At 42.1% G+C, this 10,871-nt stretch overlaps 1 protein-coding gene and 1 long non-coding RNA gene across 6 annotated transcripts; one reads left to right on the top strand and one right to left on the bottom strand.

Moving 5' to 3' along the window:
* Positions 1–509: 509 nt before the first annotated feature.
* Positions 510–6,829, bottom strand: dub (duboraya). Of its 3 annotated transcripts, XM_051067706.1 has the most exons (8): positions 6,688–6,829; positions 2,639–2,728; positions 2,484–2,552; positions 2,304–2,375; positions 1,964–2,209; positions 1,425–1,754; positions 1,269–1,394; positions 510–992 (listed from the first exon to the last, which is right to left on the bottom strand). In XM_051067706.1, the coding sequence occupies exons 1-8, from the start codon at positions 6,691–6,693 to the stop codon at positions 966–968; spliced, it is 966 nt and encodes a 321-aa protein (XP_050923663.1). In that variant the 5' UTR covers positions 6,694–6,829; the 3' UTR covers positions 510–965. The 3 variants fall into 3 exon arrangements, with proteins under 3 accessions (XP_050923663.1, XP_018543975.1, XP_018543974.1); XM_018688459.2 differs by having other exon boundaries at positions 1,269–1,754; positions 2,304–2,372; XM_018688458.2 differs by having other exon boundaries at positions 1,269–1,754.
* LOC108891329 (uncharacterized) lies at positions 2,655–10,368 on the top strand. Of its 3 annotated transcripts, XR_007809882.1 has the most exons (5): positions 2,655–2,750; positions 4,181–4,249; positions 7,779–7,902; positions 9,430–9,472; positions 9,868–10,368. It is a non-coding gene; the product is annotated as an uncharacterized LOC108891329 (long non-coding RNA). The 3 variants fall into 3 exon arrangements; XR_001962297.2 differs by lacking the exon at positions 2,655–2,750 and having other exon boundaries at positions 4,145–4,249; XR_001962296.2 differs by lacking the exons at positions 2,655–2,750; positions 4,181–4,249 and adding an exon at positions 6,934–7,659.
* The last annotated feature ends 503 nt before the right edge of the window (positions 10,369–10,871 follow it).

The following is a 10,871-nucleotide window of genomic DNA, read 5'->3' on the forward strand; positions in this document are numbered from 1 at the left end:
GCTGTATGTAAGTTTTTGCTGTTGTTACATGGCTAATGTTAGCATTAGCTGTTTACTCACCAGTCTAGAAGAAATGTTATGAAATTCATTCTGTACTGGTGGAAAACATTGCTAATGTTTGCTTCTGTCTCTACCATTTTTCTGAAGTTAGCATGCTAACCAGTTAGCAATATCACTTGTAATACCACTTTGTGATAGTGAGTCACTGCAGCGTCCAGTCTGTCCTCAGTCCAATATGAGAGGATGAGGAAGTTCCTCTGCTCAGAGGACGTATTTTGGTCAGTAAACAGCTAATGCTAACTTTAGCTATGTAGCGATAGCAAAAACTTAGATATAGCACCTTTAAAATGAAGCATTTTAATTGGTGTTAAACTGACTCTTATCTGAATCAACTGTATACTCAACACTTCGCCGACATGAAGCTGAACAGTATTTTTCTGTTTTACTAAATCAAAGGATTTGGATGTTTCCTGCTCCACTGTCAGAATCAGACTCAGGACATTAAAGAGCAGATTTAACAAAACTCTGCATTTTAATTTCACAATGTGACGTCACCAGTTTTAAAACATTAACAGTTTATCATTTTGTTGCACCATTCGAAACAAACAGAGAATCACTCATCATCATCATCATCATCATCATCAGTCACAGCTCTGAAGGCACCAAACAGCAGAAAACATAATGAAAACATTGTATTCTTATAAAAAGGATCAGATCCAGCGTTGCAGTGTAAAAGTTTAGTAAAAACAGATTCACATCAGCCGATAAACTCCTAATTTATATCACTGATTATTTACAGGACCCAAACTCCTGAGTGTCCTCCTCAGACGTCGTGATGACAGACAGACGGCGGCTCTGTGTTCAGTCTCAGGCCTTTTCCCATCAGGCCTTGCTGCCACCTCCTCCTCCCTCCCTCAGCGCTGCGGGGACTCATCACGGCTGCACCAACCCAAACACCTGAACCTTCATCGGTCTGAACTCTGACTCGTCTCCTGTGGGAGAAAGAAACAAAGGAAATGTCTAAACAAGCTTTAATGTTCAATCACAGTGGTGGAGGGAGTACTCGGATACTTCAGTAAAAGTACTCATACCTGTACTCAAAATCAAAACAAGCAGAACAGTTATTAAAATAACAACAGAAGAAAGCATCGTGTTTGAAAAGCTGTAGTGAAGTAGAACAAATCATGGAACTAAAGCACAAGGACAGTGAGAAGAATGAAAAGAAACCAGGCTGCAGGACTTTTACTTTGAAAGGCTGAATGACTCACCTCGCTCTTTCCTTCTTTACTCTCTGTGTTCGTCGCTGCTTCAGTCACATCTTCTGTCTGTTCTTCTGCAGAGTTTCTCTCCTGCTCCTCTTTATTTCCTGATGAAGATCTGTCTTTCTCCTCCTCCTCCTTCTCCTCCTCCTTCTTCTTCTCTACCTCCTTCTCCTCCTTCTTCTTCTCCTCCTCCTCCTTCTCATCCTCCTTCTTCTCCTCCTCCTCCTCCTTCTTCTCCTCCTCTTCCTCTCTGGGCTCTTCCTTTGTCTGATCTTCTTTCTGGGACTGATTTTCCTCAGGACACGTTGAAGCATCTGTTGTTTCTTCCTTCTTGAAAACTTCTCCTCCTCCTCCTCCTCCTCCTCCTCCTTCTTCTCCTCCTGCTGTTGTTTTGTCTGTTACATCATTGGTGACACCGGCGTCGTCTCCACTGCTGGACTTCCTGTGGCGGCGAGATGGAGGGCGTCTCCTGATGGAGTGTCGAACTCGGCCCTGGAGAAGGACCAATCAGAGGTGAGGTTAATACTTGTTTATTTACTTAATACTAAATCTCTTTGTGTTTTGATGATTGTGTGTCTTTGTGGTTGTTGTGCATCTGATTTAAGTTTTCCTCCTTGAACACACAGGTCTTTCCATCGTTGGTCATGGGTCATTGAACGCCTCACATATGTAGATGTGTGTGTTGAGTAAAACAGTCTAACCTTGTTGATGCTCGACAGGACGGACCCCTCCGCCACCGTGGGAGGGGCCTCGAAGGAGATGGGCCCCTCCTCCTCAGTCCCCGGAGTGGCGGCGACCGGGCTGGTGGGCGTCGCCGTGGACAAGGTGGTTACCGTGGTTACTGGAGCAGAGCCGGGGGACGGTGGGGTGAAGGCGGGGGGCAGCAGCCTGAAGCCGGGGCTCTTTGGAGAGGGCAGCTGGGTGGAAGGGGAGAGAGCGAGGGAGGCCTGAGAGGGACACAGAGAGAGAGAGAGGTGAGATGTGTTCGCTGCAGTTCTCTGGACTCACCAGCAGAGGGCAGCAGAAAACACCTGGACTCACCTGAAGCTTCTCGATTAGAGCAGAATTCCTCTTGGTTTTGGCAGGAAGAGGTGAGGTGACACCTGGAGGCTGCTGACACACACATCAGGATTATTATCACCCTCCATCTACACAGAGCTCTGCTGTCTTACTGTCATGGTGGTCATTGAAGTGGCCCAGGTGCTTTTACCCCCCCCTCACCTCCTGGTCGTCTCCATGTGTCTTGGGGAGCTGTAAGGAGCGAGGAGGTCGTCGTCTGACCGGTTTATCCTGCTCACACACAGTCACAGTGTTAAACCACAGCACAGTAACGGGGTGTTCGGACGGCCTGATGTACAGACGGTCACTAAACTCACCGCTTCATTCCCAGCAGCATCGTGTGGAGGAGCCGAGGCTTTGAATCTCCCTGCGAGTTCAGCCACAGAGCGTCGGGATGGAGCCTCCTCCTGAGGGAGGGGGGGTATCAAGGTAAATATAAAGAGCTCTGGGTTCATTGATCAGAGTCAGGTGTTCACCTGTCTGCAGGTCGACCTCAACACCTGGGCTGACTCTGAAACACACTCAATAACCTCATCCTCCACCACAGTGCAATAATTTAATTTAACCACAGGCCATACACAGTTCTCCATATTTATTTATCCTGTCTCATTCTTATTTTATTCTAGTTATAGTTTGTATATTTAGTTAAGAGTTTACAGTGTTTTTTTTATCCTATTAAGAGTTTACTGTTTATTGTTTATTTCTTTATATATTCTCTATACCTGTTTGCAAGCAGTTGCTGTTGTTGTTTATAAACTGTCCTGTGTGCTGCTTCTGTCCATATAAGCTGCTGGAAACTTCATTTCCCTGAGGGAGTCATCCCAAGGATCAATAAAGTCTGTCTAAGTCTAACACACACAAATACTGCGAGTATGTGGTAGTACTGTTCCTCTGCTACACACAAAACAACTCGCAGAGAGCAGAACTTCACTCTGAACTGTTTCCTCTGGGCGTCGCCTTATGTTGCCAAACCACATCTGATCAGTTTCAGGTCTTAAACTCTGCTGTCCAGGGTCAGAGTCGTACTATAACTAGTACTACTACTGCAGTACTACGGTTGGTGCAGGATACTTCCTGTGTGTGCGCTGTGACCATGTTAGGAAGGAAATGTGATGAGGCAGCTGCTGATTAGAGGCTCAGCTCTCAGGTTGACAATACATCTTTACTTCCTACTACTACTAACACTGTACCTGTATACTGTGACAGGTTTACTGACAGAAGAGGTAACAGTAACTGTTAAAACTGCAGCTACTGTAACTAGTATTACTACCACTGCTACTGCTGTTTCTGCTGTCACTACTGGTACTGCTACTACTCCCAATACTATCAGCAGCACTGGTATTACCACTACACGTCCTTCTACTACTAAATCTACCACTACTATTACTACAAGAACTTCATCTTGTACTTGTAATACTTGAGCTACTGTCTGTCAGCATCGACCTTCAGAACCACATCAGTCCAAACATGAGGACGATACAAGTCTATTAAAGGATCAGACACACAGCTGCTGACGTGGAGTTGATCCATGTCCATTTCAGCTGAAGGTCTCACATTGCTGACATTCAACAGATAATGAAATCACACACACACACACACACACACACACACAGTGGGGGTGGGGGTCTTATTCATTCTTTCCACAGAGTGTAGTCGACCTGTGAACTGACAGAAAGTGATGAAAAACAACCGTTAAACCACTTCCTCTTTCTGTCTCTGATCGTATCTGTTGTTTTTCAGAGCTGCTGTTCTTCAAACTCTTCAACATTCAATCACAGAACACTGTTATTTCAGGATTCCTTCACATCAGTGTCTAGTTTTAAGTTTCATTAACAATCTTCATCTGTTTTTTCCTTCAGGAACTACAGCTCCCATGAGCCTTGGATGTCTTATTGATGATGATGAAGTCCCTCCCTCCCTGACTCCAGGTGAGCTCCTGATCTGCCTCACACAGACCAAACTAAAGGTCCTCTTACCAGCTCCTCACAGCTTTCAGACACATGTCATGGTCGTCACATGATCAGAGGTTCATTCAGGTGTAGAGGACGATTGAGTCTAGAAACTGATCGGGGTCAGAAAACCAGTCAGAACCAAGAATAACATCTTATCTAAGCGGCTGCACTCGAAGCTGGAGGCCAGGCCTTATAGAAAGAGGTCTGATGAGATCTAACACCTCCACATATCTACAACCACAGACACATCAGGAATCAACAGACCTCTAGACTCTGACATGTAAAAGGTCCAAACCCTGCAGACTGACAGAGGGAACGGTTCTGTTTCCAGCTGGAACCAAAACATATCAGGTTTTCAGGTGCGAGTTGCGACGTCAGTGGAGTTTGTTGTACATCCTTGATTAATTTCCTCCTCTTGATTAAAATGGTTCGTTTAAAGTCTATAAAGTTTATAGTTTAAACACACAAACTCACATCTGAAGGACGACTCTGCAGCTTCAGAGCTCAAACTAAGACCTGAATCAGTTCGCTGAGACAGAGCAGGAGATAAAGACGGTGACAGGGTTGTTGGTCATGTCAGGGTGTTAGAGGAGAGGACGAGGTTGTTGAAGACAGAGAGAGACGCTCCTGCTCTGATCTGGGACCTGGTTCTTCCATCAGGGAACCACAGACCAGAACAGTCTGGACTGAGAGGACCTTGTGGTCAGGGATGGAGATGATGATCCTTGGAGGAACACAGAGTCCGAGAAGGAGCAGAAGCCTGAAGGACTGAGTTCAGACCCAGAGGTCTCTCTGTAGGCAGCAGCAGATCTGGATCAGACTCAGGCAGCCATGTCTAACCAGTGGAGGTCATGTGACCTTTCAGGCTGATCAGAGACCAGACGCTACATTCAGGACCATCACTGATGCTAACAATCCAACTACCTTCTCTCTTTTTTTTTTTGAGGTGAATAAAGAATGTGAGAGTGCGAGCGGGCGGCTGTGGACATATTTTTTAGGATGTTTGTGGAACAGTTTGAGGTCCTGTTGAGGAGGCAGAGCCACTGACGGTCTGCGAGGTTGTGATGCCTTTATTCACAGTGCTAAAGCTCAGAAACATCAGCCTCTGCATCACTTTTTCGTCGTGTAGTGTTTGGAAAAGTAAATGAACTTGAGAATTAATTGAACCAAAAAACACCCTCAGAGTGAAAAGGTCTTAAGCCTCATGGGAGTTGTAGTAACTGAATGTTGGTCACCTACATTTACAGTTTTGGATTCCGAGTCAAGTCGAAAATGATGGAGTGAAAAATCTCCCCGTCCTTCACCTAAAATAACTACAACTGGAAAACACCTCAGATTCAACAGAAAAAGTCCAGATGTCTGAAAAAGATTTTCCTGAGTTCTGCAGTGCTCAGAGAACAGGACGAAAATGCTCCTTTAGGAAAGTCCTGATTTGTCTTTGTGGTTTCAGGGGTTAAATGGAGGTAAATACTGAGCATGTGTGATAATCAGCAGCACCACGTTTTAAAAGTCGTGTGGTTTTTACTCTGAACCTCAGAGTAAACGAACGGGCTTTGAATGACCTGTAGTAACCTCCAGGTCAGTGAACACACACTCTTATTTTACTGTCATTAACAACATTAACTCAACACATTTAAAATAAGTCTTTCAAAACGAGGAGGCTGCTGCATTCACGTGTCTCTGTCTTCAATGAGGAAATATATTTAACGTATGTGTAGAAATATATTTTTAGAAGTTCACTCGTATGTTTTTGCATCTGTTGGGTCATTTGCATTTTATCTGTGGATGTTTGAGATGTTTGTCACAGTGAGAAATATCCTCTGATCAACACATGTGGTGCGTTTAAATGCTGTTGGAAAGCTCTGACGTCCAGCTTCTGATCTGTGTTCGTATGAAATTTAAGAGGGAAACACGACGCTGATAAATCTGATCTGCCATGGACACACTGAAGTAAAATCCTGGTGGACCAGATATTTAAACTGCGAAACAGAAACGTCATGCTGCAGAAAACACTAAACAGGAGGAATTCATGAAGAAATGCAGCTGTAATAAAAGAGATCAATGACCTGACGACGCCTCAGCTCCTCGCCTCAAACACCACGATGAACATGTTGATGAAATATGATGCACAGTTTGATTTCACCACCACAGTCACTCCCCTCGCTCTGTTAAATCCAACCTGCAGCCACATTTTCATATCATCTATTATTATATCTGATTAATAAACAACCAGACCTGTGTTTGGAGGCTGGATTAAAAGTCTGCTGAGTGTGATAAACCGTCTGCAGCAGCTTCACTGTTCACACAGTGTTTGGCTTCTCTCCAGACTCCAACAGTAAATTCACACAAACAGAAAACAACAACAACAACAACACAAACTGAGCAGCAGAACAGAAGAGTTAGAAGAGTTTTACCTCCATCCTGCTCGTCGTCTCTCAGCGGCCTCGTTTATGTCGAGTATGTGTGAGAGAGAGAGAGAGAGAGAGAGAGAGAGAGAGAGAGAGAGAGAGAGAGAGAGAGAGCAGGCCTGTAGGTTAAATATAGAACCAGAGTCACTACTGACACACTGAGAGAGAGAGAGAGAGAGACATACAAACACAGAGAGAGAGAGGGCAGCTCATGTTCTGTCACATGTTGATCATTTCTCTGTTTGTCTCCTGCTCGTTCTGCAGCTTCAGGCTGATTCATTAAAGCTGATTTTACTTTAATTATTGTTCACAGGAACAACAGTGAAGTGAAACTAAAAGACAACGACACGACAGCTGCAGCGTTCACCTTCACTATTTCACCTGAAACATTAAAACTTTTTTTAACTGTAGATCAGTTAAAAAGTCACGATATCCAGCCAGGAAACAACTGTTGTTCTCCGAACTCCAGACTTCCACTAATTTTGGATTGAATAATGGATTGTTTTGTCTCAAGTCTCTGCAGGTTGAGATGTAGTTAATGTTCTTAAACATCTAAAAACCTTTGAGAGTTAATCTTTAAATGGAACATTATGTGAGGGCTCGGCAGCACCTCAGAGTTCAAACTGAATCTCTGACTGATCTTCCACACAGTTAAGGTTTTTCTGTTATTTTGTCCACCCGGTGTGTGGGTGTGTGTAGATGGTCTTCCTCAGTGTCAATGTGTGATAGTTTGGATGAAGAGGAACCTGCAGCCTGTTGTTGCTCTGCAGGACGTCTCCTCTGCTCAGAGGGGAAGTTGAGTCACACGAGCAGAGAAAATTTCTGTTTTCATTTCTCCTTTTGGGTTTCTTCACTTCTGTCAGTTCTGGTTGCATAAAGAGAGAATCTGAAACAACGTCAATGAATTTCAGGGCTTGGAGCACAGAGGAAAACACTGCTACAAAAATGACAGATTTCTGAATGAGGTTTTGAATGGAGGTTTGTTTTTCCTCTTGCATGCAGCACTGTGTGATCTGTAACTATCTATACTGATTCTTACAAACTCAACTCTGTTAATATCAAAATGATAAAACCCTCTTCTGTCTGTTGTGTTGCAGTTTATCTTCCGACCAATCAGAGCTGACAGTTTGTCCTCGGAGCAGAAGCACAGGACGTGGTTGGAGGGGAGGAGTGAAGTAGACTGGAAAAAACGCTGCATTATGAAGGAGGAAACCTTATAAGGTGAGATTAATGCCACCGGAAATGTGACAAGAAAGACGTTGTGCAACATCACGTCTGTCTGTCAGTAACATTAAAAAAACCCACAAACCTGGACAGGAAACATTTCACCTGACTGCAAAGACATGTCTGATGTGTAACCGACGACTCGGACTCGAGTCAGACTCGAGTTACGAATCTGAGGACTTGAGATTTTAGCCATCAAACTCAAAAAATACTTGAAATTAACTTTACTTGTCTTTTAACTTTTTATAAACTGAATTGTCTTGGTTTCCTCCTCAAATCCAAAGATTAAACATATTGTTAGAAGAAAACTCTTAACTGTCAAACTGTGTCACATTCAGCTGTAAAGACTCAACCAGAAACAGACGGCAGGATGCAGGAAACTCAGAAATTAGAAATGTAACGTCCTGTGTGACACGAACAACAAACCTGATCAGTTTTATGTCTAAATGTTAACAAGTGTATTTGAAAGTTATGAAGTGACTCTTCTCTTTTTTTAACATAGCACTAAATTTATTCAGGCCACAATCAGTCTTGACTAAGGACTTGATTTCAGACTTGTTGGTCTTGACTTGGAATCCAATCATTTTACATTGGACTTGAAACTTCTTGGTGCTGACTTGGGACTTGAACTGTAGAGCATTAACAAACCAAACTGAAGCCTTGAATGTTGCTTCTCCTCAGTCTGCTGTTGTTTTCCAGCGGCTCTGTGCTGCCACCTGATGGTTAAACATCTGCCTCTGGCAGATTTCCAGAGAAGCTGACAAGTCAGTGAATGCACCACCTACTGTAAATATTGTCAGAGTCAACAGAGACAGACTGAGTTCTGGCTGAAGTGGAGGTTTAATTATTTTTGTCAATATTAACACTGATGAGACTGAGTTCATGTCAGACTCTACAGACACAGCAACATGTCTCTGATGAATGAACATGATTTACACATTTGAGAAAACTAATTCAGCCACTGGAGTTAAACACATGCTACATTAAAGTGTGTGCTCGTCTAAAAACCTGACATTAGTGTAAAAAGTCACAGCTGATAATTAGCGCTGTAACATATCAGTTAGTTAGTCTTTGCTGCTGCACCACACCCCCTGGTGGCTGCAGAGACAAAAAGTATCCAATAGATGATCGATGTTAACAGTGGTAATACTGTTACTTACAGATGAAATGAGGCATTCAAAGATGCTTTACATCAATTAAAAATGAGCATAAAAAACAAAAGAACATGAATCACACAGTTCTGGAAATCTCAAGTCCTCAGATTCATAACTCAAGTCCATGTGTCATCGGTTAGACATCAGACATGTCTGTGCAGTCAGGTGAAATGTTTCCTGTCCAGGTTTGTGGGTTTTTTGATGTTACTGATAGACGCCATGATGTTGCGCAAAGTCTTTCTTGTCACATGTCCGGTGGCATTAATCTCACAGTTTAATTATTGAACCAGTTCTGTTGTTCATGTGCTTTTATTTTGATGGTTTAAATGGTTTTATATTAATGTTTGTTGTTTCTGATTTTTCTCCACAGGACTCAAACTTCAACCAGTAAACCATGAGCTGAAGTCTCCCAGGTAAACTTTTAAAAACACGTCATTGTTTTCACCTGTGAAGTCAACCTTAGCATTAGGTGCCATCAGTCAGCATATTAGCTACATGGCTAAAGTAATATCTCAATAAGTCTAGGATAAGCTGGTCATTGTTTTTAGAGAAAAAGACATGAGATGGACCCCCAATGTGGATGGATGAAAACACAGCGAGCTCCTGATGTTTAAATCTCTGTTGTACTTGTTTACAGTCACTTTACTGACATTTTGCATGTCTTTGTGTCTTTGTGTTTCATCTTGGTCTTAAATGCTCTGTTTCAGCTATAATGTTGAATACTTCTCTGTGTTTTCATGGTTAAACTGTTAATGAGGAATAGGTGGTAGTGTATTTCCTTTGTATGTTTCTCTTTGATTTCTTCCAGGTGTGACTGCTTCATCCATGATCGGAGAGATGTCGCCCATTATTCGCAGAGGCATGTGCGAAAGTCAGCAGTGATTGGGGTCCCCGAATACAAAGCACCACCTGTGTTCAAAGAAACATTGTCGATGATCACAGAGATGTCATCCATGATCACAGAGATTCTTCGTACAATGAAGAAGTTCTTTGAGACCAGGACAGAGACCTCTGGATAATTCACCACAGCTTTACATCAACTGCCCAACACAAAGCACTGACATTAAACTGTTCATGTTCAGTATTAGGTATATCAGGAAAGTGTAATAATAATAATAGAATAATAATAGTAATCTGCATTATAAAAATAATGTAATGAAGTACTGTATGTATAAGTATTTACAACATCAGAAATAAGATGTAATAGTCAAAAATGGCATCAAAAGCCATGAAAAAATATAAAAAAAGATGTCATAGTATAGTTAGATGTCAAAAATCATCAAAAAACGTCATAGTATAATAAGGTGTCAAAAATGGTCAAAAAAAACGTCATAGGTATGGTAACTTGTCGAAAATGTCAGAAAAATGTCATAGTATAGTAAAGATGTCAAAAACCATCAAAAAATGTCATCATATAATAAAGACGTCAAAAACCAATAAAAAACGTCATAGTATAGTAAGGCGTCAAAAAATGTCATAGTATAGTAAGGTGTCAAAAATGGTCAAAAAATGTCATAATATAGTAAGGCGTCAAAATCCATGAAAAAAGGTCACAATATAGTAAGGCGTCAAAAATGGCCAAAAAATGTCATAGTATAGTAAGGCGTCAAAAATGGTCAAAAAATGTCATAATATAGTAAGGCGTCAAAAATGTCAGAAAAATGTCATAGTATAGTAACGGCGTCAAAAACCATCAAAAAATGTCATCGTATAATAAAGACGTCAAAAGCCAATAAAAAACCGTCATAGTATAGTAAGGTGTCAAAAATCTCATAAAAATGTCATAGAAGAGTAAGGTGTCAAAAATGTCAT

Source organism: Lates calcarifer, unplaced genomic scaffold, assembly GCF_001640805.2.
Source record: "Lates calcarifer isolate ASB-BC8 unplaced genomic scaffold, TLL_Latcal_v3 _unitig_1931_quiver_614, whole genome shotgun sequence".
Lineage (NCBI taxonomy): Eukaryota > Metazoa > Chordata > Actinopteri > Centropomidae > Lates > Lates calcarifer.